Source organism: Colletotrichum gloeosporioides, assembly GCF_011800055.1.
Source record: "Colletotrichum gloeosporioides strain Lc1 chromosome Unknown consensus_36, whole genome shotgun sequence".
NCBI classification, from domain to species: Eukaryota; Fungi; Ascomycota; class Sordariomycetes; order Glomerellales; family Glomerellaceae; genus Colletotrichum; species Colletotrichum gloeosporioides.
Genome location: NW_025544681.1, coordinates 570,888 through 595,773, shown reverse-complemented (window position 1 = coordinate 595,773; position 24,886 = coordinate 570,888). Strand labels below are relative to the sequence as shown.

General features: G+C 56.5%; 5 protein-coding genes across 5 annotated transcripts; 2 read left to right on the top strand and 3 right to left on the bottom strand.

Annotated features, from left to right (window-relative positions):
• Positions 1-129: 129 nt before the first annotated feature.
• GCG54_00006072 (Pre-mRNA-splicing factor cwf14) lies at positions 130-649 on the bottom strand (the record flags this gene model as incomplete). Its single annotated transcript, XM_045406086.1, has 2 exons — positions 130-273; positions 326-649. Coding segments are annotated over 2 exons (468 nt in total), but the record flags the coding sequence as incomplete, so codon positions are not given.
• A 365-nt stretch (positions 650-1,014) lies between these two features.
• Positions 1,015-1,753, top strand: GCG54_00006071 (NADH-ubiquinone oxidoreductase 14.8 kDa subunit; the record flags this gene model as incomplete). Its single annotated transcript, XM_045406085.1, has 5 exons — positions 1,015-1,057; positions 1,118-1,179; positions 1,302-1,448; positions 1,540-1,650; positions 1,742-1,753. The coding sequence occupies 5 exons, from the start codon at positions 1,015-1,017 to the stop codon at positions 1,751-1,753; spliced, it is 375 nt and encodes a 124-aa protein (XP_045265468.1).
• Positions 1,754-1,941: 188 nt separating this feature from the next.
• GCG54_00006070 (DNA-directed RNA polymerases I and III subunit RPAC2) lies at positions 1,942-2,522 on the bottom strand (the record flags this gene model as incomplete). Its single annotated transcript, XM_045406084.1, has 4 exons — positions 1,942-2,051; positions 2,107-2,183; positions 2,237-2,328; positions 2,385-2,522. The coding sequence occupies 4 exons, from the start codon at positions 2,520-2,522 to the stop codon at positions 1,942-1,944; spliced, it is 417 nt and encodes a 138-aa protein (XP_045265467.1).
• A 9,259-nt stretch (positions 2,523-11,781) lies between these two features.
• On the top strand, positions 11,782-13,132 carry GCG54_00006069 (uncharacterized protein; the record flags this gene model as incomplete). The annotated part of the gene is made up of 2 exons (XM_045406083.1): positions 11,782-12,002; positions 12,061-13,132. 2 exons carry the CDS (start codon positions 11,782-11,784, stop codon positions 13,130-13,132), a joined length of 1,293 nt encoding a protein of 430 aa, XP_045265466.1.
• A 4,173-nt stretch (positions 13,133-17,305) lies between these two features.
• Positions 17,306-18,946, bottom strand: GCG54_00006068 (Serine/threonine-protein kinase hal4; the record flags this gene model as incomplete). The annotated part of the gene is made up of 2 exons (XM_045406082.1): positions 17,306-17,437; positions 17,492-18,946. Coding segments are annotated over 2 exons (1,587 nt in total), but the record flags the coding sequence as incomplete, so codon positions are not given.
• Between the last annotated feature and the right edge of the window lie 5,940 nt (positions 18,947-24,886).

The window sequence follows — 24,886 nt, the reverse complement described above, 5'->3', positions numbered from 1 at the left end:
CCCCGAGTCTCGTACTCGTGGTCAGGATCAACCCTCCTATGACGCCGAACGCCTGTCTCCCGCGATGATGTGTATGTGTCGCCATGCTGAACGGGGCCTCTTCAAGTGTGAGACGTGTCGAACCCTTCTCTAATCACTCGAAGCGCAGCCGTGGCATCCGCAGTTGACGCACTGCACCTCCTGGTCCCCCTTGAGCTGGGCTTTGGGAACTCTGCATACGCATGTCGAGTTGAAGTTGGTCTCCTTGGTCTGGACGCAGCGCAGACAGCAAAGCTAGGGACAACACGTTAGCAGGACTCCGACAGAGCTCCAAACTGCGACTCACCTTCTCGTAGCCCTGCTTCTTCCACTTGGCAATGAGCATCGCATCTGCGTACCCGTTCTTGAGCAGCCACTCGTACAGCTGCTTGCTGATGGCCTCCTTTTCGTAGTACATGTCGTACACGTAGCGGCTTCGCGTGTGTGCGATCTGGAAGATCTCCCACTGCGCCTGGTGCTTCGGGCCTGTCGGCGGCGGCTTGTTCTGCGCGTCCTTCATCTTGTTTTGGAAGATGAGGAGCTGGTCTTCAATGTCGCTGAAGCCTTCTGGGGGCGGCTTGCGCTTCGACGAGTGACGCATGGGAGGCATCTTGTTCGGCGGGTGTGTCGTCTAGAGAATGTGGTCGGTGTCGAAGTCGATCGCGTCGCGGTATTCTACGGTTCTCTGTGACCTTCGGAGATGGGATCAACGTGCTGCGACGCGGGAGTATGACGAACAGTGAAGTTGGGAGGTTTAATTCGATAGTGGGGCCAAAGTAGGAACGGGCTTATCTTATCAGCACACTGCCGTGGTGTCGCCGCTGTGCCAGACAACAGCTCCGGGCTGACTAAGTCCCACACGTGATTGGGCGGCTCCCAACGTTGGAGCTGTGCGTGCTTCCCGCAAGACCAACCGCCAGTGCAAGATAGCCGGATCGCGGGCAAGCCTCCATCACGAACCCGAATCCCTTACCCAGCACCCCGCGCGCGCCCACCATGGCCATCACACCGACCCAATTCGCCAAGACGACCCGGCAGTGTACGTCCTGAGCCCGATTGACGTATCGGAAGAATGCTGCTGACAAGGACGGACATACAGCGGCCAACTGGAACGACGCAAAGAGACGGGTCCTCGCTTCCTACAGAGAATGGATTCGCGCTGTACGTTTATCGCTCGGTTTCCTGACGATCTGAGACGGCCAGCTTGCGGTTGTCCGATTGAGTGGTGGATGGAGGGGTCATGGGAAGGTGACAAGAGGCTAACCGCGAGGAATTGGAAACAGGCGCCCGAGATCCAGACGATGTACAACGTCCCCCTCCCAGTCTCCGTCCTTCGCACCCGGATACGCGAGGAGTTTGAGCGCCACAGGTTCGCCAAGAAGCTCCCCGTCGTCGACGTGCTGATCTTCAAGAGCCACGCCGAATACCAGGTATGCGCACCCCCTCCGTTGTTTTGCCGCGGCGAGCTGGATTAGAGATGGAGGCGAGAGGAACAATGGCTGACATCACGACGACAAACAGGAGACGATGAACTTCTGGAAGCAGACCACACACATCATGTCCTACTTCAAGGAGGAGAACTTTAGAGGAGACAAGCGGTTGCCCAACAACTTCATGACTGGGTTCTTGGAGGTGAGTCTCCCAAGCGACATCCCACTCGAAATCAGATATTCATACACAGCTGCTGCACAAATCCGTACTGACCACATGCACTCTTTTCCAGGGTCGTAACTGAGCGGTAAGAAAGAGAGGCTTAGAGCTCGTGTACATAAGAAACCAATCCAAAAGTCCGACCCTCGGGGAAAGAGAAAAAAAAAAACATTTCAATTGCTCATTAACGTTTTGTCTATGACCTTGGATTTTACGGAAACCCCCCTAAAACGCCTGTTTTGACATGCAAACATCTCGTCCAGTTTCACAGAGCTAAGAACGTCCAAACTCTTCCTTGGAGCGGATGAACTCCTCCGCGACGGTGTCACTCAGGGCCTGCAGGTCCTTCAGGCCCTTTTGGAGGGCGGCGACGGCGGTTCCATCTGCGGGACATGTCAGATGGGGTCAGCAGTGATGAAGGAGCGTGATGAAGCATACCATAGGTCTGAATTCTGAGGTTCATCTTGGCCTCGGAGGGGTGAGGGATGGCGTAGGCGCAGAACTCGACGTCGGGGCTTTTCGCATGTCAGTGATGAGCGGCAATAAGAACTCCCGAGGATTGACTCACTTCTTCATGATGATGTATCTCAGCGCGTTGCCGAGCGTGTGACCCTCATCGATGAACTCAAATGAGGCAGCGGTGTCTGTTGAACCAGGAAGCTATACGACCCGTCAGCATAAACAACTCTCATCCCTACTCATCAGGGGAACCGTACAATCCTGACGCGCTGGGGCTCCTCCTCCTCTTCCTCCTCCTGCTCAGGCGACTCCTCAGAAGCCTCGTTCTCCTCGGGCTGGTGAGAGGGGGGCGCCTCGTCCATGGCGACGTCCTCGGATTCTGTCCTGCTGGGCATTTTTCGCGGATTTTCACGTCAAGGCCGAACGTCCTTTCAAATCAGATACACAGGTATACGTGATGTCAAAACTGTGCGCGTGGGGCTTTTCAATTCGTGGTCGTCGCAATATGTCGTTACTCGATCGTGACTTGCATCGGGTCTCGAAATTTTCTGATAACGGCCCCGGCGCCGATTTGATAAGCTCAGTGGCCAGCGCAGGTACTTCGCAGCTGCTGCCAGCTGTGCGCCAAATATCTTACATAAGCACTTCCTGCCGCAATGGCGGCGTGACATCGGGAAACTCTCTGCCCAGCATCACCGTCGCCCAAGTGCCACAACTGAGGCACTCAATAAAGAGGACGTTGAGGAGATATTTCTCGGCACATGCAACACACCATCGGGGGTCGTCTCTGTCGCACTCTCAAAAGACGAACCAACGGCGCGGCAAATATCGTCGCCTAATGCCGAGCATACATATCGCTGACTGCTTGGCCTAAAATCGCCGTTGGTTTGCCATACCCATGCACATTGCTACACTTCCCACCCACTGAGAAAATCAATAAAGACGGTGGCGCGCGGCAACATGCAGTCGACGACGACAAGCGCACAACCACATGTCAGCCAGCAAGGGCGGCGGCGGGACGGCAGCAGGCAAAGAAGCAAACAACCAACGTAGCAATGAAGAAATGGAACACAACCGGCACCACCACACACCAACAGGCGCGGACAACTCTGACTGGACGGAACCCGCAAGCACTCGCAGCAAGCCCAGAATGCGACTTGGAAGGGTATATGTCATCTTCGAGAACAATAGCGCTCTTTGCTTGTTCCCGAGAAGGTGGCGCCCAAAACGAATGACTAACAAGTGACGGGCCAAGCATATTTCTCCCATCCATCACCTTGCATCTGTCGGTAACCTATCGCGTCTGCAGGTTCGGAGCGGAGTACACTGTTGGGCGTGTGACTGCAGTTGCTACATTGCCTTGACATGTTGGAGACAATGCTGGAGAGTTGAGTCACCATCCAACGTCCTCGACGGGTCCAAGCTCGAAGAATCCTTCTTTTTCGCGTCTTCCGAAGCAGAAACGTCAAAGAACAGACGAGAAACCTGATTTGTAAGACCGGGGTCGTCGTCGAATCTCACAAGCCATCTGACCGTTCCCGCGATGCGCCAGCCACTCTCAAATCCCTCATCCTGTGGCCAAGCGAGGATATTAGAAACAAAACAGACGGTAACAGACCGACGACCGTGTCTCCCTCGGCCGGATATTCTGACAGCCGTGAAGAAAAAGCGCCGTAGCAAGGCCCCCTTCCAACCCCTCCTCCTCCTCCGGGCCCGTCTCCCGACAGCCAGGTTACGGGCCACTGGTTCGGTGAGACAATGCTCCAGGCTCCAAGTGCTTGTCAGGGCCATGGCCCGTCGTCCACGGACCATGCTCTCAACCTCGTGGGTTTCGTTATTTTCGTTGACGTGCCCAGACAGCCAGGCCCTTAAAGGCGGCGCGGGAAGCGAAGATGGGATAACACGCATCATACCGCACATTATACTTGGATCACAGACCGAAACCACCACCCCCTCCCCTACACCCCCTTCTCTGAACCAACCCCTTCAAAAGAGGAAACAAAACAAACAACGGTGTGGTATAGCAACAACATGACTGTTTTTTTCACGACCCGGAGAGCAACACGAGAGCCCCGCGGTAGGTAGTAAACCCCAGGCGAGCCGAGAAGACAGAACGCCCGTCCGCCTGTCCCGGTCTGCTACCCCTCCCTCCTCGTCAGACGACCAACGTTCGGATTTTCTCTGTACAGCTGGATCCAGTGGCTTCCAACCACGCAGCGCAACTTGGACAAATGTTCACACCTCTTGTCGTGATCGTCTTGCGCTGTCACGTCGAAAACAGGGTCTGATTGGCCGCCGAGCGCCGCTCTTGTTTCAAGTCGAAACGTTTTGACGTAGATGATTGGCTCGTTTCCTTGGTCCTCAAACCGAAGCCCAGCCAGTGGGTGATGCGTGTGTGTGTGTGAAGAGAGAGAGAGGGAGAGAGAGAAAAAGAGTACGTACCGGCAACCCTGGCCTGGGGGAGGGGAGGGGGGCTTTCAGCCAGACCACAGTTATCCAGTCGCATGGGCAGACAGACGGATGGTTTGCAGGTGATTCACGAAGGAGCCAACGGGCGTCGTCTGTGGGCTCTCGGGAGAGATGGGATGGAGAGAGCTATGCCCACTAGACGGGGTGCGGCAAAAGCGAACCGAGGAAGGGAAGTAGCAGCAGCAGCAGCAGCAGCAGAGAAGCAGAGAGGGGTGTCCGACGAACTGCTGAGAACCTTGGACCGAACTGTCTGTGCAGGTGCAGCGGCTGCAACTCGTGAACAGTCATCATCAGCACAGGGTTTTTGGGGGAAGCTCTGTACCTTTTCACGCAGGTAGCATCCCTTTGAACCCGAGATGTGTAAAATAGCGCCGTTTTCATCTCCAGTTTTCTTCAGTTTCCTGCGTAGGTAAGCAAATAACTCTCTACGGTATCTGATTTGCTCAAAGCCGCAGATCTGGAAACTTTGATTGGGCGTCAGAAACCGCGCTATTTTACACATCTCGGGTTCAAAGGGATGGTGGAAAGCTGTAAGGCGGAGAGAGCATGGTCGGGGAGGGCAGATGCTCCGTAGCGTGCTGTACCCAGAAAACCTGCTGCAAGTGGGCAAAAGGCTGTTGTCCCGAAAAGGATGAAGAGAATTTTTAGGGGATGTAACGTCGACGACGAACCTGGAACCGTGGTGGGGATTTTGGGGGGTGGAGTGGTGTGTGTCGACGTCGAGAGGGGTGCGGGTGCAGCCAGCGTTGCGGGTGAAAGACATCTGAAGGCCAATGGATTAATGAAATGCCAGCCTCTGTCAGAGCAGGTGCACACACGACAGCTGTGTGCATGTGTGTGTGTGTCTATGGGCAACAGCCAGCATGGACGCATTGGATGAAGGGAAATTTGACAGTCGACGATGGGCGCAGGAGGTGGCTCCGGCACGAGTGACGACGACACAGGCGTGGAGAAGGTCGCAACTCTCCGACTCGTATCTGCTCTTGGAGACCTGGGTTCACTCATCAAGTTCATGCTGCTGTGCTGCCGCTGCTGGCTCGTGCGGAACAAAGTGCCACACCTCAATCAACTCAGCCTCTTATGGACGTGTGAGGGACATCATACATGGCTGGTGGGACATGGGGTTGCGGCTTAACGGTCGTGGGATAAGGCCGGGATCTTCAGGGACGTCTCTGTCATGGATGAAGCCCCCCCCTCCCCTGTCCCCTCTGTGCCTGTGTCCATTCCTGTTCCTGAGCCTGTCTGGTTCTTGCCTGCGTGCCCCATAAGAGCCGCGAGCAATTGAACGTAGCGAGTGTGGTAGAGTGCGGAGGATGCCAGCGACAGGTGAGCCGGCCCAGCACTAATCTCGTCAGGCTCAGCCTTCAGGCGGCTCAGGTCAGGTCAGGCCAGGCCAATTCAATCGAATGAGGGGCGGGTTTCAGCAGTGGCCACTCGCCCTATGAGTGGCTACTGATCGCCAGCGACGGCTGTCACGGTCGGTAATCCACGCGAGAGAGAGAGAGGTAAGACAGTGCTGAGCACGGGATATTGAATACGATGGCGGCACAGGATATTTTGGCTTCGTATTGCTGGACCGTCGAGAAGGAAAAGCATCTTCGTAGCGCGGCAAAGAGAAGCAATCAGCGTCGAGGAAGGACAACTCGGCAGGTGTGGGAACACACAGCGGCGTTGGCGGGCTGACCGATGTCTTGGAGCTCCTACAGAGTGCTCCTCAGTCCCAATGTTGAGCCGCGACACGGCACAGAGAGAGACGAACCAAGTCGCTGGTGGAAGTCGACGGCCGATTGGGTAATCTATCTTGTGCAGATTCATCCATGTGGAGTTGTTGGGTCCGTCAGATGTGATCAGGGGGTTGTCGAGGGCGAGCGTGGAGGGGGCATGCTGGAGGAGGAAAAGGTGGGGAGACACTATATTTCGCCGGTGAGAGTATTGTTTGAAGTTTGGTGAAAATATTCCGAACCTGTCGAGGGAAATTGAAGGCTCTGCTATCGGGTTGGCAATGGATCGATTCACTCGCCTCTCGCCTCAGCCCATGGGGCGTAAGGATTCAGAGAAACAGAAAGCCATTTATCCGTCGTTAATCGGGGATCGAGAGCCCCTCCCACTGTGGTTCTTTTGTCTCTTCTTTGAGTATTCGGTTCGTGGTTCCGACGGTGAGCCAAGATGTGTTTGTTTTCCATTGTGTTGGCCCGGCCTGAAAATTCGCACAGGGGCCTCCGAGTACACCTTGCCTACCTAAGGAACCATGTATGAGCGATGCAGGTGAATGCGATCCAGCCGTTGCCCGTATGTGGGTGGGCTAGGCTCTTTGTTGTAGAGCCACGAATCAAAACGGAGCATTCCCATCGCCCTCCATCTCGCGGGCGCCGTCGCCCCCAATCATTTTGACTTTTTTATTCCTTTGGATGCTGCATTGGGTTGCTTGAATCTGCCGGATGGGATAGAAGGAAAAGGGGACTGGCGCCCGGACTGCGCTGGGCTGCACGAGCTTGGGAGCTTGGGAGCGTGGTAGCGTCGAGCTGGCCTGATGTGGCCCGCAGGCGGTCTCCGTCGATGATGGCGGCGCGCGGCGAAGGCGAAAGGAGGGAATTAATAGCAGACGGACTATTAGGAGGAGAATGGAACTGCTCAGGCACAGACACATGAACCAAGCGCAGACAGACGCACGCAGCGCAGGCGCAGGCGTGCCAATACCACCGCTTGTTAACGTCGGGTGTTAGACGCGCTGGGCTGGGCGGTGATCCACCGCCACTGCCACAGGCACAGGCCATCCGGCCAGGCCGTATTGGATTGAATTGAATGTACATTATGGCGGCTCTAGTATGGCTGTGCTCAGGGTCTGGTGGCAGGTTGAGAGCCTCTCTATATCGTCCAGTCCTTCTTTGGTGCTTTATCCTCGGCGACAGCGGCATGACGACAATATCCTCGTGGAGCTCGCTCCGTCCAGCGCCTGACGTGGTTCCTTGGCTCTTAACCCACAGTTTGTTGGGCGTAGCGAGAACGGGAACCATCTCAACTATGCTCTGCGCTGTACCGCATGGGACGGCGGTGAAAGCGATGGACGTTTCCATGCTGCAAAGGTTGAAACAACCGAGTCCCGGTTCTGTCTGCCCCGCTGGCAGGGCATGCCCGGTCTGGCAGCTCCAAGGTGCGGATTGTTCAGTCGTGTTAGTGCCGGGGGGCGCTCTCAGACAAGGTGAGCAGCAAGGTGAACGAGGGGCACCGCATCCCAGCAAGCGTCCAGGGCTTGGTGAGAAGTTTAGTCGAGCTGAGGGGAGCTACGTAGTGCAAGTGCGCGTGCAGTACGTAAGGAACGTCAGTGAGGGTCGCAGAGATGGACTCGCGATGGACCGAGTGCGTATCCGGTCGTTGTATATACGACTGTTATAAGCAAACGAAGGATGAGCGGACTGCCTGGCTCTCAGCTGGTGTCAGTCAACACCGCAACTCGGACGACGAGGGCGAGGGCGACGACGACGACGGGCCAAGCCACGTCTCGCGATGCCGCAGGGTTGCAGCCGCACCATGAGAATCCGGCAACCCGCAAGATGGCATTTGGATGCCTCTGTATTCGTAATCCGCGGCAACTCTACCGAACCATGCAGTCGATATGGGCGGCAAGTATCTGTAGTGTACTTTGACGCATACCAGGCAGGCACATGATAGATACGATGAGGGGTTGAGGGGTTGAGGGGTTGGGTTTGTCGTAGACAAAGTCGAGAGTTTATGAGCCCCGCCGTTGGTGTTTCCGTCTGGTCTTTTCGCTCGCCGTTATCCGTACCTTAATCGGATCAAGAGTGTGTGGCGTGCTCGGCAATCCCTTGCTCCAAGTTGGTTGTCGGCATCTAGATATGACGATGAAGGAGCGTTGCAAGAAGTGCTTGTTCCTGAGTCTTGTCTTTGATAGAGTGCGGTAATCACGGGACGAAGGGTCGGACATGGGTGTCAGAGGTGTTGGTTGTGCCTCACAACCTCCTTTCTCTCTTCAGAGCATAGACAGAGCAGAGGCAGAGCCGGGTTGTCTTGTCTGTAGCAAGGAGAATTGTCGTCCGGTGTTGTGGATGGCCAATCCATGGTGCCAATCTGTGTCAATCCTGACAATCTGGTGGGAAAAAGGAGGGTGACGGGACTGGGCAAGTGGGCGAGCGGTGGCTCGTGTGTCGCATCTTTGGCTGGCGGCATGGGGGTCGTCGAACCCAATCAGAAACAGTAGTGTGCTTTTCTTGCTGCAACCCGTGGGACGGCCCAAGGCACCACCGCCTCTGCCTCTGGGCACCAACGATGCAAGTCTGTAATGTATTACCAGGTAACTTTAGTCTGTCTGTATTGGGCGTGAGGTCATCTGCAACTCAGGCCAGGCAGAGGTGCCTTGCTTGCCTGCCCAAAGGCCAAGGGGAGGGAAGCATAGATGGAAGCATATACCTGATGCATTGGGGAGAAGAGGCCGGAGGGACATATCATCCATCTTGGTGTGTTATTAGGAGGTTTCTCCTCAACTAGGTGTGGAAGTACCTCACACTATCATGGCGGTGCAGCTTCAAGTTTCGACGACGGGTCAGCCAGCAGCATGGAAAGCAAAGCAAAGCTTGCTGGAGCACTTGCCTGGAGCACCTACCTGTTTAGTGCGAGGGCAACTGCTGTCATCCCGTCGTTGGGCTTCCCAAAGGGGAAGTGTGGGCTGTGTGGGAGTCGGAGACAGAGACCAGGACCAGAGACACAGAGACAGGGGCCCGGCGATCCGAAGACTGGGAAGTGAAGGGTTTGGTGCTCTGGCAAGTAACATCAATGTAAAACAGCCTACGGAGGTTAAGCGGCGCCCCCGCTCGCCCATACAGCAGCGCACCCCTGGTGCTGATTGATAGGTGGTCTTCTCATCAGTCTGAAGGACTGACAGGCGAGGATGAAGCAGGCTATCGCCGTAGCACCTCCACTGCTGCTACACGCTGCGAACCAACCAACCTCGACCTGCACCGGGGGGCCTCTGACCCGACGCCTGAGGTGGGCTGCCACTTATTTCTGGTGCGCCTGATACGCCGTGCTGCTTCACGAGTCTGTCCTCTGTTCTCTGGAAGTGGCCTGGCTGAACCTGGACTGGCGAGATGTCCTGGGTAAGATAGGTACTGCTCAAAGTGGTTTGATGATGTCTTCAGAAAGAATGGTGGACGATGAGTGAGAGCTGCACTGCAAAAAAGGACAGCATTTCCCTCTCTGCACCCCTCAAACGTTGCATGCGCCACCCCTCCCCTTCGTTATATCAGCAGCCATGGATGGAATTCAAACCAGTCAATCGCATCTTGGCTAGGTACGCTGCTGCAGCATCCACACTGGGAAGACCCTGTGGTGTTGTGTGGTTTCTTCCTGCGCAAAAAGGGTCAAGTGTGCCGGCTGGGCCATAATTGTGTCACTCCCGTGTTCCCCCTTTCATAAGAAATCTGGCACTCTACTCGGCTGCAGTGCGCAGTAGATACAGATTTCTACCTGTTAACTCTTTATTGTAGAGGTCGGGTCAGGTCAGGTCAGCTAAGGACCCCTCTCCCGCTCTCCCGCCATCTCCCCCATGTTCATGCTGCTCCTCCTGATGCTCTTGTCTGCCTCCTCCTGTCTATCCTTGCCCATCCGACGTCCCAGGCCCGGTTCCAGTCCCAGTCCCGGTCCAGAGCCCCAGTCCCAGTCCTAAAATCTAGGGCCCTGGTCATCCCAGCTGCCCTGGTCCCTCATACACATCCTCGTCCATCGTGTCGCAGCCTCTCGATACCTTACACTCACTTGTCACTGAATTGTCACCGCGTCCGTCCCTTCTACCTTACCACACACACACACACCACACACCTATCCTCCTCCCCCCCGGTCCCCTTCTCCCCCCCTTCCATCACCTTTAAACACCCCCCTCCCCTCATCCTCCTCATTCTTGTAACCTTCGTCTCGTCCAGCGCTTCCTATCAACCTTCTTAACCCTTCTCTTCTCTCCTACCCCCCTTCCTAGCATCTCCCAAAACCTCTCGCGCCTGACCTTTTCTTACCCCGACGTCGCAGACGAAGTCTCTCGCTTTTTCCAAACAAAACAACTTCTCCTTTCACTGAAATTTGTCCCTGGCGACTCGAACGGAAAAGAAAATCCAGAAAAGAATACAGTCAACCGTCTCTCTCACGCGCGACCTAATTAATACGGATTATACTACATACCCCCGACCGACCGACTCAGTTGGATCGTCCCTAACGCGCCCCAAAAAAGACCAGCAAGCGCCTCTCTGACAGAACACAAAAACGAGAAGGAATTGAGCCTGAAGCGCCGCTCCCTTGCTCTTGACACCACCTGACACAAGCCGACTCTCTCGACCGTACTGTGTTTGTCAATCAGTCAATTCATGCCGACCACCTGCTCCAGGCACTCGTAATTTTGGCATCCATCGGCACTGCACATACCAGTCCCAAACCTTCTACTACGCAGCAGCAGCTTTTTTATTCTTTGCTGCTGTCTTTTCTTCTAAATTACTCGGCTTGTTCCACGAACGATATCAGCAGACCAACCACGCGCCCGCGCTTCGACACTTTACGGCGACCAGCAGCGACACCACCACCGTCGCCAGTGCACCCACTTTTGCACCCTAAATTCATCCCAGCCCGCTCTCGGCCACTTTCGTCAAGCCTCAAAGCGCAGCCTTTCGGCCTTTGAGCTTTGGTGCAATCGCAGCGACCAATCCGCACTGAGAGAGAAAAAAGAAAAGGGGACAAAGGCCCTCCTCTTACTCCCTCCCACCCCGATTCCGATTCAAAGGCCCAGCCGACCAAGCATCGCCATATCGAGTCCTTCTTGTCCTTGGCACCAACCCTCGGCCTCCTAAACAGTCGCGCATCCCAGCACACCAGACTCGTCACCGCGACGATTCCTGAACCCCGACCCATTAAAACTGGACCGGCGAGCAAGGGAGAATCGCGCATCTCAATTGCCCGACCTTTGACGACATTGCCAATTAGAATCCACTGCCTCAACGATCGCGGCCTTTCGCAATCACGCAAATACGAGAAGCGACTGCAAAGCTTCCTCGGGCATCCATCCACCGGAGCGAGGCATCTACTGCACTCTCTACGGCAAACGGTGACACGGGTGCTACAGCAGCATCCCGCATCGAACGGATTCTTCCCCCTATTCCCTACCATCCTCCTTCACACCCCGCAGCAACTATGAGCACAGCAGTTGCAATGGCTCCCTCTCCGGCCCCTCACGACAGACCGTCGTTCCCTTCAGATCTTGCCCCTGCGCCCTCTGCCCAGCATGGAGCTTCTTCGCCCGCCGCTCAAAGGACTCTCGCCCCTCAGGGCACCCCCAACGCTGCCGCGCATCGCTCAGGTAGCGGCAGCCCCAGAGGCGCCGCGCAAGCTCCCAAGTCTTCTCCTCCCAGCGCGTGAGTAATCGTCCTCCAAGCGAACCCGTCGAAACCAGCTAACAGGACTCGTTCACAGCTCTCGAGGTGGCGGCCCGCCGAAGATCGTCGTTAAGAAGGAACCCAACTCCCCGGACCTGCCGAACACTCGACACAGGCCCCGTAAGCTGGATCTTTCCAACAAGGGCGCGCACCCGGGCTCCAACACCCCCCAAACAGCGAGGCCCATGACCGCCCGGGACAACCTGGGCATCCAAGAGGTCGGCCTGGCCTGCCTCTCGCCCGGTTTCGTTACTCAGGACCCCATTATGAAGGAGCAGCTCCAGCGAAGTATGAGCGTGAGAGACCAGCAGCGCATGATCATTGAGCAAAGGATGCAGCAGTCGGCCAAGGGCGACGGCCCCGATACCGCTGGCAAGGACCCCGTGTCGCAATTCGCCGCCAAGACCCCGGGATTGTCCCGCAGGAACAAGGCACAACTTTCCATCCTGCCGCCCTCTGCCGAGTCGTTCGCCAACGAGCGCGTCATTCAGTCTGCGCCCTTGGGACACTCCTTCACCGGACGCCAGCACCCGGCTCCTCTGACTCGCCACATTGCGAACCAGCCCAACACCCTTTCCAACACCTCCCACATTCACCACGTTCCCGCGAACCAGACGCAAAACCGTCTGCCTCCCATCAGCGACGTCTTCGGACAGGTTTCTGGCCACCCCGAGAACGCTCCCAACTCTCTGTACCCGCAGCAGAGCGCGCGTCCCATGGCCTCGCCCGGGCACCCACCCCAGCAGATGCAGCACCCCCCGACTTCTGGTCGCCCTAGAGAGTACAAGTCCGCCGAGGAGGCGCAACACGACATTGCTGGAGGCCGCCCCGAGCTCCTGCCCAAGATTGTGCACTACGGTGGTGCTCACCAGCCCCCTACTCCTCCGTCCCCTGCCCCTGGCAGCAGAGCCGCAGACCCCAGTCGCAGCGCCAGCCGTCGCCGTACTCGCGCTGAGTACGAGGATGGCAGCCCCCCTCTGGGCCACGGCCCCGCCGCTCAGAGGAGAGGTCCCTTCGGTGCCGGCCGCGACAGCCCAGAGACCCAGAAGCAGAAGCGGGAGGAGTTCCTGCGGATATGCGAGAGGGCCTGGGATCTGTTCCACTCCTAGAGGCTTTTGTTTGAACGTTCGATTCTCTTCAGCCAAGGAGTGGGCAGCCTGATGCGCATGCTCCTTGGCCACTATTTACCAGCGGGACCCGGCCCCGCGCCTTCGTCGACTTGATTTCGACAACGTTGCATTGGTTCGGAGCAGTCTTTTTCACGTTGATTGTTGCTATTCGCTGCTCGCCTTACACCAGGATCAGAGGAAAAAAATACCGGCCGGCGGGGGATTTGGGTCAGGGATATAATGTCTGTGTAACTACTCGAGAGACCATCGCGGCACACGTCTCTCCAACAACAAAACGAACGAAACCGATCATTACGACTTTCAGTTCCTCGCCTGAGGAAGCGATGGACGATATTTGCTGCACGCGGCTGGCGGGCACGAAGTGGGGGTGGGGTTGGTTGGTTGGCGCTTACCGGCTCAGGGATGATTCCATTCTACAGGGGAAGGTTTACGTCTTGGGGAGGGTTCGATTCTCGCACTGATATTCAAAGAGGCGCGCCTTGAGGCGTTTATTTGCTTTGTCCATGTTTTCCTTCTGGGTGTTTTTATTTTACGGGAAAATGACCGGGCTGGCACGAGATTCACGAGCAGAGAGAGAGAAGCCGTCTCTGTATGTACTATCTTGGGGTCGTCTGAGAGAAGGGGGAAGAAGGCGGGCCGATTGTGTCGGTGTGTCTGTTTCGTTTTGCGGCCCGCCAACCTCGGCGTTTCTACCGGCTTAGGCAATGTATATCGGAGCAATGGTAGTGAAGAATTGGCACGCATATACAGAGCCTTTGGGCTTACCGTTCAGTTCAAGTTTTCCATCTGTTGCACGCAAGTGAGGTCTACATGTGTTGTGTAGATGTGAAAGTGAAAATTCACCTAGCCCGAGTCCTTCATCAATACTAGCCGTGTTGATGATGGACCTGGCCCAACACGGATGTGTCTGACGTGTCGTTACGTGGCAAACAATTTCTGTTTGACGACTGTTCCGTGATATGCTCCAGCTAACGTGATGTTGCCAGCGTCTGCAGTGAGAATGGAGTTGAATGGCATCGCAGTATCAGACACAACACAACAACTAGAACCAGTCATTTTGCATTGACCGGACTTTTTGGAAAGGGTTCGGTTGTATCCTGTGAGGGGCCCGCAAGACAGCGTCATCGCTGGGGGTGGCTCATCGGGCGAGATGGGGGCCATCTTGGGGGCCAGTTGGCCAGGCCAGAACTACCCGTGTCGACTTGATCGGATGTTGAACATGAGAACGAACACGTCTACTAGGATACCAGCCAAGAACGTTATGAATGTGCCTTGATCCCGCCTTGAGGTGGGAGTATGCCCAAGTCGCCGACGACGATCACATAACCTAACGGTCCATTTGGCGGCCTACTTACCTTCTTTCAACAACGATGGCAAACGGTTCAAAACTAAGTGAGGGCGACGGGCATTGCAAGCCTGACGAGGTTTCATAGCAGGGAGGCCAAGGCGGCGACAGTCAACCACCGGCGCCGACAACCGGGCCGCCGTGTAATCAAGCGGGGCCGAAAGACCGGGGACCAGGCCGACTCGGCAGCATGCACGCGGGCCCCTCCCCGCACACATTGCTTTTTTCTCATTCGGCCCGCACCGGGGGGAAAGGAGAACGCAAGCTTAGGATGCCGTACCCCTGCGGCCATGCGGCACCGCAGACTGCGGCGGCCGGGGATGTAGGACCCCGCCTCCGCCCCGATGGTGTAAGGATGTCTCGGATCCCGCGGGGGGCTGTTCCCTTTGTTCTGGGGCTGTACTAGGACATGTTCCAGGCAGGCAGGCGGAGGCCTGAGCTCCCCATCCCCGAAGCCCCGCCCCCGGATGCGGACGCGGGAGGTGCGGACGGCGTTTGTGCGTTTGTTCTCCCTTTCCTTTGTCTTTGTCGTGGCTGTGTGCGGGTTGGTGGGGGAGGAGGGCATGTTTCCATTCTCCAGGACGCACGCTGGCTGGGCTGGGCCGATTGGCTTGCTGAGCGGTTTTGGTCTGGTCACTGGGTGTGTTTTGGCACATCTTTTTTAGACTTTCTTTCACTGTTGGATTGCATCCCCAAAGACATTTAGGCTTTTGCAGCACTAAATTAGAGCAGAGAGAGAGAGAGAGAGCCACGACAGCAAAGGAAGGGCAAGCTTTCGTTACCTTGGGATAAGTAGGAGGGGGGAGGCTGCGCCACGTTGGGCACTCGACAAGTAGCGTTTGTTTTCCCCCCTCTACTGCAATGCAAGGAATCAGAGACAAGACGTGCATCTGGAACGGCCACCGTCGATGACGCTGGCCGAGATCGATCCAAGGTAGGGTGTGCTAGAGGTTAGTGCCGCGTGCCGCGTTGCCGCGCCGTCTACCAGGCTGCCGGATCTTGTGTAGTCGGTCCCCCCTCCTGGAATTGGAAGGATCTCTTCGGTGAGCTGGCGACGACCGACGAGAGGCGGTGTAAATTCTGCGCATTTGGTGGGTGTGCTGTGCTGGCCGACACCAAATTCGCGCCTCATGGCGGCCACCACCATCGTGGCTGCGGGGAGAAACAGAGAATAACTCACCTACTCGGATCCAGACCGCCGCCACCCTTTGAACAAGGCACACGCACCCAAGTCCTCGTGGCCAGCTGCCTGTGTGCGTATGTGCATGTGTCTAGGACAATGTTGGGACGTGAAGAAAAACCCTCAGTCAGGCGATGCCAAGCTTAGCAAATGCCACACACGACTTCGTCTTCGCCAGACGTGCCAAGCAGAGGGCACTGTTTCTCTCGTGGCGGGACGCTGCTGCGCCTTTCTTGTCTCGTGTGAACTGAACACTCTCCCTCGGACAATTCCAGACGGGCTCTGGCCAGAGAGTTCAAAACATGGAGAGCCAAGACGGCGCCGCCTCAGTTGAAAGAAGATGGAGGTCACTGAGCCCGTTTGCCAAGCCGAGGCGGTGACTCTACCAAACCGGAAGCCTCGGTGCGGCCAGACAACGGACGGAGGTCGCGCGGGTCCCGCATTGCACTTCTGACCCCCGAGCAAAGTCTTGACTTGCCTCCCGGACGACGCGTCGGGTGCCCGGAGATGGCAGAAACGTCAAACTTTGCTTCCTCGAAATCTACGCCAGACGCATGTGCCATCCATGCTCGTAGAATCGTCATCTGTCAGATGCCAGGGCGGAAATAAGGAAAAAGGTTTCGCAGCGTCATGCCTCCAGGACGAAGAGGTGGGCACGTAGAGAACCTTTCTACCCCGGCGCTCGGCTCGTTTAGGAGCCCGTACGCGAGCAGATGACGATACTTGTCTCTGTCTGCTTGTGAGGAGCAACCTGTGCTGTTACCGCCCCCGAGCTTGTGCTGTGACCAGAGGTACTTGCCTGCCATGCCGCAAAGACCGTAGCAAATTTGATGGCAAAGAGTTGGGTGAGCACACACACCGAGCAGTCACAGAATGATCACCCACATGCCGCGCCCCTCTTTGCTTGTTCATTAAATTTTTGTTCTTTGGGTCTTTTGGCTCAGAATACAACCACTCACTACAGAAGTAAAGCGAGTGGATTAGGTCAAGGGGAGACCGCAAGTTCATATCCAGAGAGTCGCCTGCCGCGCGTGAGCCCAGCGACAGCTCACCCAAAGCATGCAGTCTCCCCAAAGTGCCCGGGGAAAGACGCAGAAGCCGCTGCGTCCGTCCTGCCCAGTTCCTTCCATCCCATCCATCCCTCCCTGGCCCTCCGGCTTGCCCCATCCACGAAGCCCGCCGGTTCCCACCTTCACAGCGTCTCAAATCCCGTCGCTCATTATGGCTTCATTCCGTAGGGGTTGGGGACTGCTAGGCCTAGTCGACCCAAGAAGAGTATAGACCCGGCTCTGTAGCATAGCTCTGCGATTGCCCGTTCCGATGACGGGTGTGGGTGTCATATGTACGTTTGAACAGAAGGTTGTGTTGTAAGCAGGATGAGGAAAACGCCAAACGCCGATGCTCGCGATAACGAGGTCGCATGGGGTGTCGTAAATCGTCAGGTAAACAAGTGTAATGGGTGAATCGAAGCAGGCTGATGGATAATTCAAAGGGCCGCCGGTCGTGCATCCTGTTCGTGCAGATGCATCCTCTATCGTGGTACCGGTTTGGTGTTCCGGTCGTTTCCGTTTTTCCGCCGCTTGTTGAAAGGCTCCAAATATTGTAGTACTGAATCGGACAGTGTTGATCAGAGACCTTCCTCACCAGCCTTGCAGAGCTTGATCTCGCGGCCCCATTCAGACTTGAGGACCTGCGAGGCCGTGATGCGGCGGGTCGGATTAGGATCCAGGATGGAGTAGATCACATTCCTGCAGCGCGCCTAGAGAAAGTATTAGATTGGAGCAAACCATCACAAGGAAAAAAACCAACTCACTCTATGCAAGGACTCAATGGGACCGTACCCCTCCTCATCACGACGACCCTCCAAGTATCTAGCATAGAACTCATCCTCGTCCTTACGAGCGACACGCCAGAGGTGGCGGCCGGTGCGCATCGCCATGTAAATGACACCGCAGGCCCAGACATCGACGGCGCGGGCATCGAATTCCTTGTCGGTGTACTCTTCGGGGGCGATGTAGGGGGCGGAACCACAGAGGCCAGAGACCATGTGGGGATCTGTCTCCCAAGCCATGCGGAAGCATTCTCCGTTGCCAAAGTCCGTAATCTTGAGGCCGCCACGGGTGGTGAGCAGCAGGTTCTCGGGCTTGAGGTCGCGGTGGGCGACGCCCATCTCGTGCAGGTATTCGACGCCACGCATCATCTGCTTGAAGTAGCAGTCCGCCTCTTGCACCTCCAGCTTGCCGGCCGAGAGGACAAGGGTGTACAGGTCACCGCCCGCACAGAACTCCATTACCTCGCAGTAGTCTCCCTTGGCGTCCTTGAGCAGGTCGAGGGTGTGGATGACGTTGGGGTGTCGGAGCGACGAGGAAATGCAGAATTCAGCAGTCAGCCTCTTGCTGTACTTCTTTTCTGTCTCCTCGGGTCGGCGACGGAACTCCTTGACGGCGAACAGCTTTTCTGTGCCGTTTTCAATCTTCTTGTGGGATATCCTAACGATTCCAAAGGCACCACGGCCTACAACCTCCTGGCACTTTCCGTACTTCTCCACCAGCGTCGTCGTCGCATTCGGACCGTTCTTTTTATCACCAGCCATGTCTTCCTTCTCCGCCTTGAGGGTATCTACCCAGTTGGAAACAAGAGAGAGGTCATTCTCAGCAGGTTGGTCCTGCTTTTTGCCGATGAGGGTGCGCCACATGTCGGAGAGCTTCTCTTGCCTGCGACTTGACTTGAGGTGGTGCTCGTGGCCACCCTGCGCTTCTGGGTTGACCATGAATCGGTGGAGGTCTTTAGCAGGCGTTTTGACGGGTTTGGAAGCGGGCTTTTCGGGAACTCTTTCTGCAGTGGTTGTTGAGGCTTTCCTGCTGGGAGGTTGGGGTTTTGTGCTCTCATTAAAGCTGGAACCGCGCGGGCGATGGGGGACCTCAATAGCGTTTCTGGTGACGTCTTTCGTAGAGAACATGCGCGTGAGTTTGTCTTTCATGGAGGATTTTTCGGCAGGTTTCGGCAGGGCCTCGTGGGACGAATTGCCGTTGGTAATGGGCTGGCCATTCTGCGGGGTCAAACGCGGCGATTTTTTGCCGTCCGACTTAACGGACGAAGGTTTGGAGCTGGCCGCCGAAGCGGTTGTTGGGCTCGCCATTGCTGGAGAAGCTGAGGGCATGAGCGGCACGCGCAGCAGCAGCAGCAGGGGTGTGGTTGAAGGTTGGCGAGCGAGGTTCGGAGTGGGCGCGAAGGGAGGACGAAGCCGGTATATACGCAAATGCGACCGACTTGTCGTTTTTCGCCTCTCTCTCTTTTTTCTGTCGTCTCTTTTTTGGTTCCGGCTATCGGTGACGGACGGTTGGTGTCAGCCGCGGGTAGGTGCAGCAGCAGAAACCGCGGGTCGCAGGTCTGCGCGGTGTTGCAGAGGGCAGCGTTGGCGGATTATGCGGGCGGATGAAGACTGGCTGGCGGGGGGTGGAGGGGACAACAGTCTTTCTGACTTGCGACTCGAGTCGACTCGGGAGGGCCGTCGAGACTCGAGGCTCAGGTCTGACAAGGGCACGCTGTGGCGTCAAGAACGCCTCGGCGCAGTGGGAGGGCTCGGGCCCAAAGAGACGTGACTCGCAGGGCGGACAAAATAGCAGACCTGTTTCAACCCCCTTTTTTCTAATTTGGTCCCGGCAGAGGGAATTGGGGTTGCCGTCGAGTACAGAGTTTGAGGGAAGAAGGTCGGGAGAAGAAGTAATAAGACGAAGGAGTTGGGACGGGGTGTAGGGATTAAGCTATTATGTAGGGGGAGGTCGAGTGCAGGACAGGAGGGAGACGGAGATGGAGAGGGGATTGCAGAGAGAGTAAAAAAGGGTCGAGAAGCGGTCGGAGAGTGAGCGAGCCTGGCCCAGAAGCGTCGGCGGGCGGTCCAGTAGCGGTCTGGCGTGGTCCTGTTGTGGTGGTAGTGGGCAGCGTGCAGCGTGCAGCGGTGCGGGCAGGCCCCAAGGGTGGTGGGAGCGGCGACGACTGGCGACAGCGAGAAATAAAAAAACAAATTCGAAAAAAAAAATTAAATCAGCAGGCGGGCAGGTTGCGACGGCGGCGGGTGGCCTGTGGTGTAAGTAGCGCAGGATGTGTAGCGTCTTTCGAGGTAAAGTAGGTAGGGCCGACGAGTGGGCGTGGTGGGGCAACGAAAGGAAGATTGGATTGCCCTGCAGCTCGGTACAGTTGAGAAATGCAGTGTATCCGTACTGCACAGCGCAAGAGGTGTGGTCTGCTGCCTCCACCGGCCTGGGACAGGTCGACTGAGGTACCTGTACTGGCACAGGTACCTGAGGTGCCCTGGCGGTGCGCGCACTATTGCTCGCAGCTGATGGGCGGTAGCTCCTGTTGTGGTTGGTGTCCCTCGATGGCGACCCTTTGGATGGTGGTCGTGGTGGTCGTGGTGCCCGCTTCTGGAGCTTTTGCGCTTTTGCTAAGAGGGAAGAGAGAAAAAAGAGACCGCGGGCGGGCGGTGTAAGCGAAGTGTGATGTGTAGTCCGGGTCTTTTGATGTGGTAAAGGTGACCTTTCCAGGGGATAGACCTGGGGCAGGAACAATAAGGTGTTCCAGGGAGGAGGGCTGAAAAGGCTTGGTCACCGCCAGAGATTCGATATGTCAGCAACCCCACGAGAGGTGGCAGGTTTGTTGGATGGATGAAGTGAAGTCCGCAGACGAGCCTCTGGAAGAAGTGTGGTCGGTGTGACTATTGATGCCGTTGGTCGGTCCTTGGTTCGTTCCGTTTGTTCGTCAGAAACCAAGTTAGTGTTCTGTAGTTCCTGGAAGGTCGGCGAAAGCGTTGGTAGCAGACCAGTGAACGCTGCGAGGGCAAAGAGACGCGGAATCTGCAGGGTGCGATGTCCCGAGGCAAGAAAACGGGACCCGTGTGAAGTGCCCCAGAGGTTGTGTGTTGCGGATGACGACGTGGTTGTGGGAGTTCTCAGAGGTTGGGAAGGATACCGGGTAGTCACTGACGAAAAGACAAGGCGGCTGATTGGTGCCGCACTCCTTGCCGGCCCTCGGTGTGGGGAGATGGCATCCAAATGCGCTTGTAAGCGGTCGTTGCGAGATGCCGCACCTGCGTGTAAGAGACAATAGAGGTATTTTCCACCAGGGTGGTGGCTGGGAGGAAGGATGCTACAAGTACAATAGAAAAATCTGCCAAAGTACTGTCGCTGGTATTGTGACCGTCGCTACCTCTTTATCGAGCGTGGCGTATTCGTTTCCCGCTTCGTCGGGGAGCCTCCGTACGAATGGGGGAGTCTGATTGAAGGATTGGAGGCAGTGATCAGGGGTGCGGGAAAGGGCAGAAAGCCAAGACTGATGGGACTATCTGAAAGGAGAAAAAAGCTGTGATTAGGTACCGCCGCGGACAAAGGTGGAAACGAGCCAGAGTCAACCGAATAGAGGCAGTGTAATTTAACTTGCCAAAGGTATTCGACATGTACGGATACATGAACAAAACTCCAGTGTTTGTTTTTCCCTCTGTCCGCCATCAATCGCAACCCAACATCCAGTCCCAGAACCACAGTCACCCCCAGCCGCTGGGCGGATACTGAGCGGGAAGCAGGCACCAGATGCAGCAGCAATAACGTAGCTGCTGCTACAGGCCTGAGACAAGTGGACCAGCGTGGGAGGGACAAGAACAATAAGGTTAGGTTAGGTTAGGTTAGGGTAAGAAGAATGAACGGCCGGTTGGGCGAGGTCGCTGGATATTGGACAGCTTTTCGTACAGTTCAACGATACATGATACATGCATTCGGGCCATCCGTGGATGACGGACGAAAAAGGGCGGCAAGAGGAAAACGACCTGCAAGACGCGCAGCGCACCAGCGCAGACTGACTAGTCGAGGCACAGAGACGGGGTGATGGAGTCGCAGGTCCCTCACCTCAATGACAACAAAGTCCGCCGACTGGCGAGTCGGGAGCCGGAAAGGCATTGGATGGAGACGGGTTGCGCATTTCGGTCTGGGGCAGGCCAGGTACACGCCGGCCTGCACGACCTCTTACCTAACAGAGGTATCCGTCTTTGCCTAGGTTTGATGAATTATTACTCTCGAGATTGTCAGTCTTCCGTACTCGCCATGTAATCAATACCTCCGGCCGACCACTCTGACACACACGATGGAGTCGGTGGCTCGGTCTCAGTGTGTTTACTCCGCGTCTTGAGTACTCAAAACGCAGGGCAACTTACGTAGACTTGTTCCACGGTGATGCCCGCGGCCCATTGTTGAGGTGAGCCCGCGGCCTGCGACAGGCTTTCTGGTGGAGGTAGCTAGTCTGCCTCCATGACATAAGCAGCAGCATTCGCTGTGCGCTGAGCAAGGTAAGCCAAAAACTTGCCAGAATGAAAGGCTGTGGCAGCAGCGGATGTCGTCGGCATGTGGCGATGGTAGTCGTGTCATTACGTAGAATTGCATCCATCATTCCCCTTGCCCTCCTCACCTTGAGCCTGTTTCGGGGAAGCCCCGGGAACGGCAGGCAAGTCAGCCAGCCAGCACGTACATGCAGCCCATCATTTTCCCGTTGTAGTGAAGGAACGTAGCGTGCGTGCCACTTGGCATCACAGGTCGACAGCGTCAAAGATTGGGGTCTGCGGTTTTGCCGTGCTTGCCCGGCCCTGTCCCGCGCTGCCCTGAGTGCACCTGGCAGGCAAATCGCGGCAGAGAATGGCTGGTATAGCAATGATTAGCGGTGATGAGGTGTCCGGGGTATCGGGGCTTGTGTCAAAGGACATCAAGCTTCTTCCTGTCGCCAGGATGGTTGGAGGATGGCGTGCGGTTTGATCGATGACATGGACAAATACTTGATGGTAAAGCAGACAGGCAGGGCTGGTGCTCAAGAAAGAGTGGGCTGCGGCATCGAATCGGACAGCCAAGCCTGAATCTGCAAAGAGAAAAGCGGCTTCGCGAACGGCAGTGGGCTGGCTGGCTGCATCCAGGCGCGAGATTTCAGATGCGAGCCGGGCCAACGACCAACGATGGAGGGGCAGCCCGGTATGCCGCCGGTCGCTGTTGCGTGGTTACTGGTGCGCCGTGCCGTGGCACCCACAGTTCACAGTCCACCATCGTCGCCCTTCAGCGGAAAGTCTTTTGGTTTGAGAAAAAGCCAAGAACAGGGTCTGCAAGCCGCGCAAGGTGCACAAGGACCTGCCTGCGGACTGTGTGTCTTTTCAGGGCTTGGAAAAGTCTTGGACGACCTCATAGCGTGGCACAGCAGACAGCAGACAGCAACCCACAGCGAGCGTGCGGCCGTTTGCTTTTGGCTTGTGGCAGCTGGACAGGCAGGCAGCTTCTGACAGAGCGCAGGTGAGAGAGACAACACCTTCAGCTCTCTCTCGCGTGTTCCGTGTGTGTTTCGCGGTGCTGCCAACCACTGGCCACCGAGGGCTGGGATTTGTGGGCGATCTCTACCGGTCTCTGGTGATTTTTTATCCCCCTCACGCCCCTCAAGACTCCCGGGCTCATTTCGGGCCATCGGGGTTTTGTGCGAGGTTGAAAAATTTGGGCAACGAAAAAAAGCGCGAGGGAAAAAAGGGCAGAGAGGCGAATGACCTCGGGCCAGCAAACGAAAACCGGAGAGAATTGCATGTCAAGGAAGGTAAAGTCCTACCGAGTCTGGCGGGGTCTGGGTCTGGGTCTGGGTCTGGCGTGGGTTCTGGGTACGGGTCCAGTTCTGGGACGGAAAGAACTGGGTCGCAACTTTGTAGGGCAGGTACCTCCCCACTCGTGCCTGCCTCCAAAACCCCCCCAAGCTGAACTGGCAACTGCATCGCATCTGGAGGCCAACCTAACTGTGAGGGATGTCTTCTTTCCTGCAGGCGCCCAGTATCGCGGCAAGCGCCGTACTGTCAAGCTGTATTAGCCGCAGCCTCCCCCGCACAGTGTTTGCGCAAGGCGATGACGTTTGCAGGTGCCCGTCGAATACTTGCAGCTGCCCTCGCCGTCGCTGTCGCTGCCGCTGTCGCTGTTGAGGTCGCACCTGCTGTCCAAAATACCAAGCCGGCTTGCGGTACCGAATCACAGGTCAAGCCTTGAGACTTCCTTGTCTCCATTCTTCATCGGCCCCGTCACCAGAGCCAGTCTCCTCTTTTCTTTCTTGTGCCTTTCTTTCCATCTGTCACTGGTTGGATGGATCTTGATCAATTCCGTGCCAGCAGCAGCAGCTCTCCGCCTCGCACTCAGCGCAACCTCCGAATTATCGACTCGACTGCAGGCGTTGTGTCTTCGTATGGAGTCGAGCGAGGGCTTCCATTCTCTTCAGGTCAGGTCCCCTCTTGTCCCCTCCTGCTGCACGCAGCACAGCACAGACACGCTTCTTCATCGTCCAATCCCACGCACCTCGTCTTTTTCCTTATGCCCTTGCCCCTGCCCTGCACCGCATTTCAGATCCTCTCCCATCCATCCATCACTCAGCTTCAGTAATCACCTCCTCATCCCAGGTCGTGTGACTCTCGACACTAGGAGAAATTCGGGATTGTCTCAACTGCCCGACAACGCAACCATGGAGCCCCCATGTACTTGTGCAACGTTTCTTGGCATCCGCTCCCTGCTTTCTCTGCCATCATCTCAGCAATGAGCTCATCGTCTTCCGTTTCGCACATCACCACCCCGTGCTTGCCGCCGCTGTCGAGATGTCCACTTGCGCCGTCTCGCCGGCTTCCGCAACGGCATCACCACCCGCGCCTCGCCAACCAAGTTCGACACCTCGTCACCCATCCGACGTCTGCCACTGTGTCTCAATCGCTCCCGCCTTGCGTCGGGGGACTTGAGACATCTGAGCCCCCCCCCCAAGTCAACAATTCCGGCCCTGCCAGATGCAGACTAATACGGGAGGCTGCACCGCAGTAATATAATGACTCGACTGCAACAGCCGTGGACAAAGAAGCCTCTGGCCAGACGCTAGACTCGCTGCGAGCTCAACGCCCTTCTGCCATGGATGCACTATGTTCGTTGTCCAGCGAAGCAAAGTACTTTGGCGAAGCAGTACTCATTGATTACACCACCAGGCTGTCGTTCATCCATCCCATCCCTCAGTTGCATGCAGTGGTGCCCCGCCTGCGCGCTCTGTATTAGCCGGACATGCGGCCGACAGAGACAATGGGAACACAAGACGAACATGCCAGCATCCGTCCCAGATTGCCGGTACGGCCACATCAGTTTGCTGCCGACAGTCCAGCTTGTTTTCGCTAGGGCGGTAC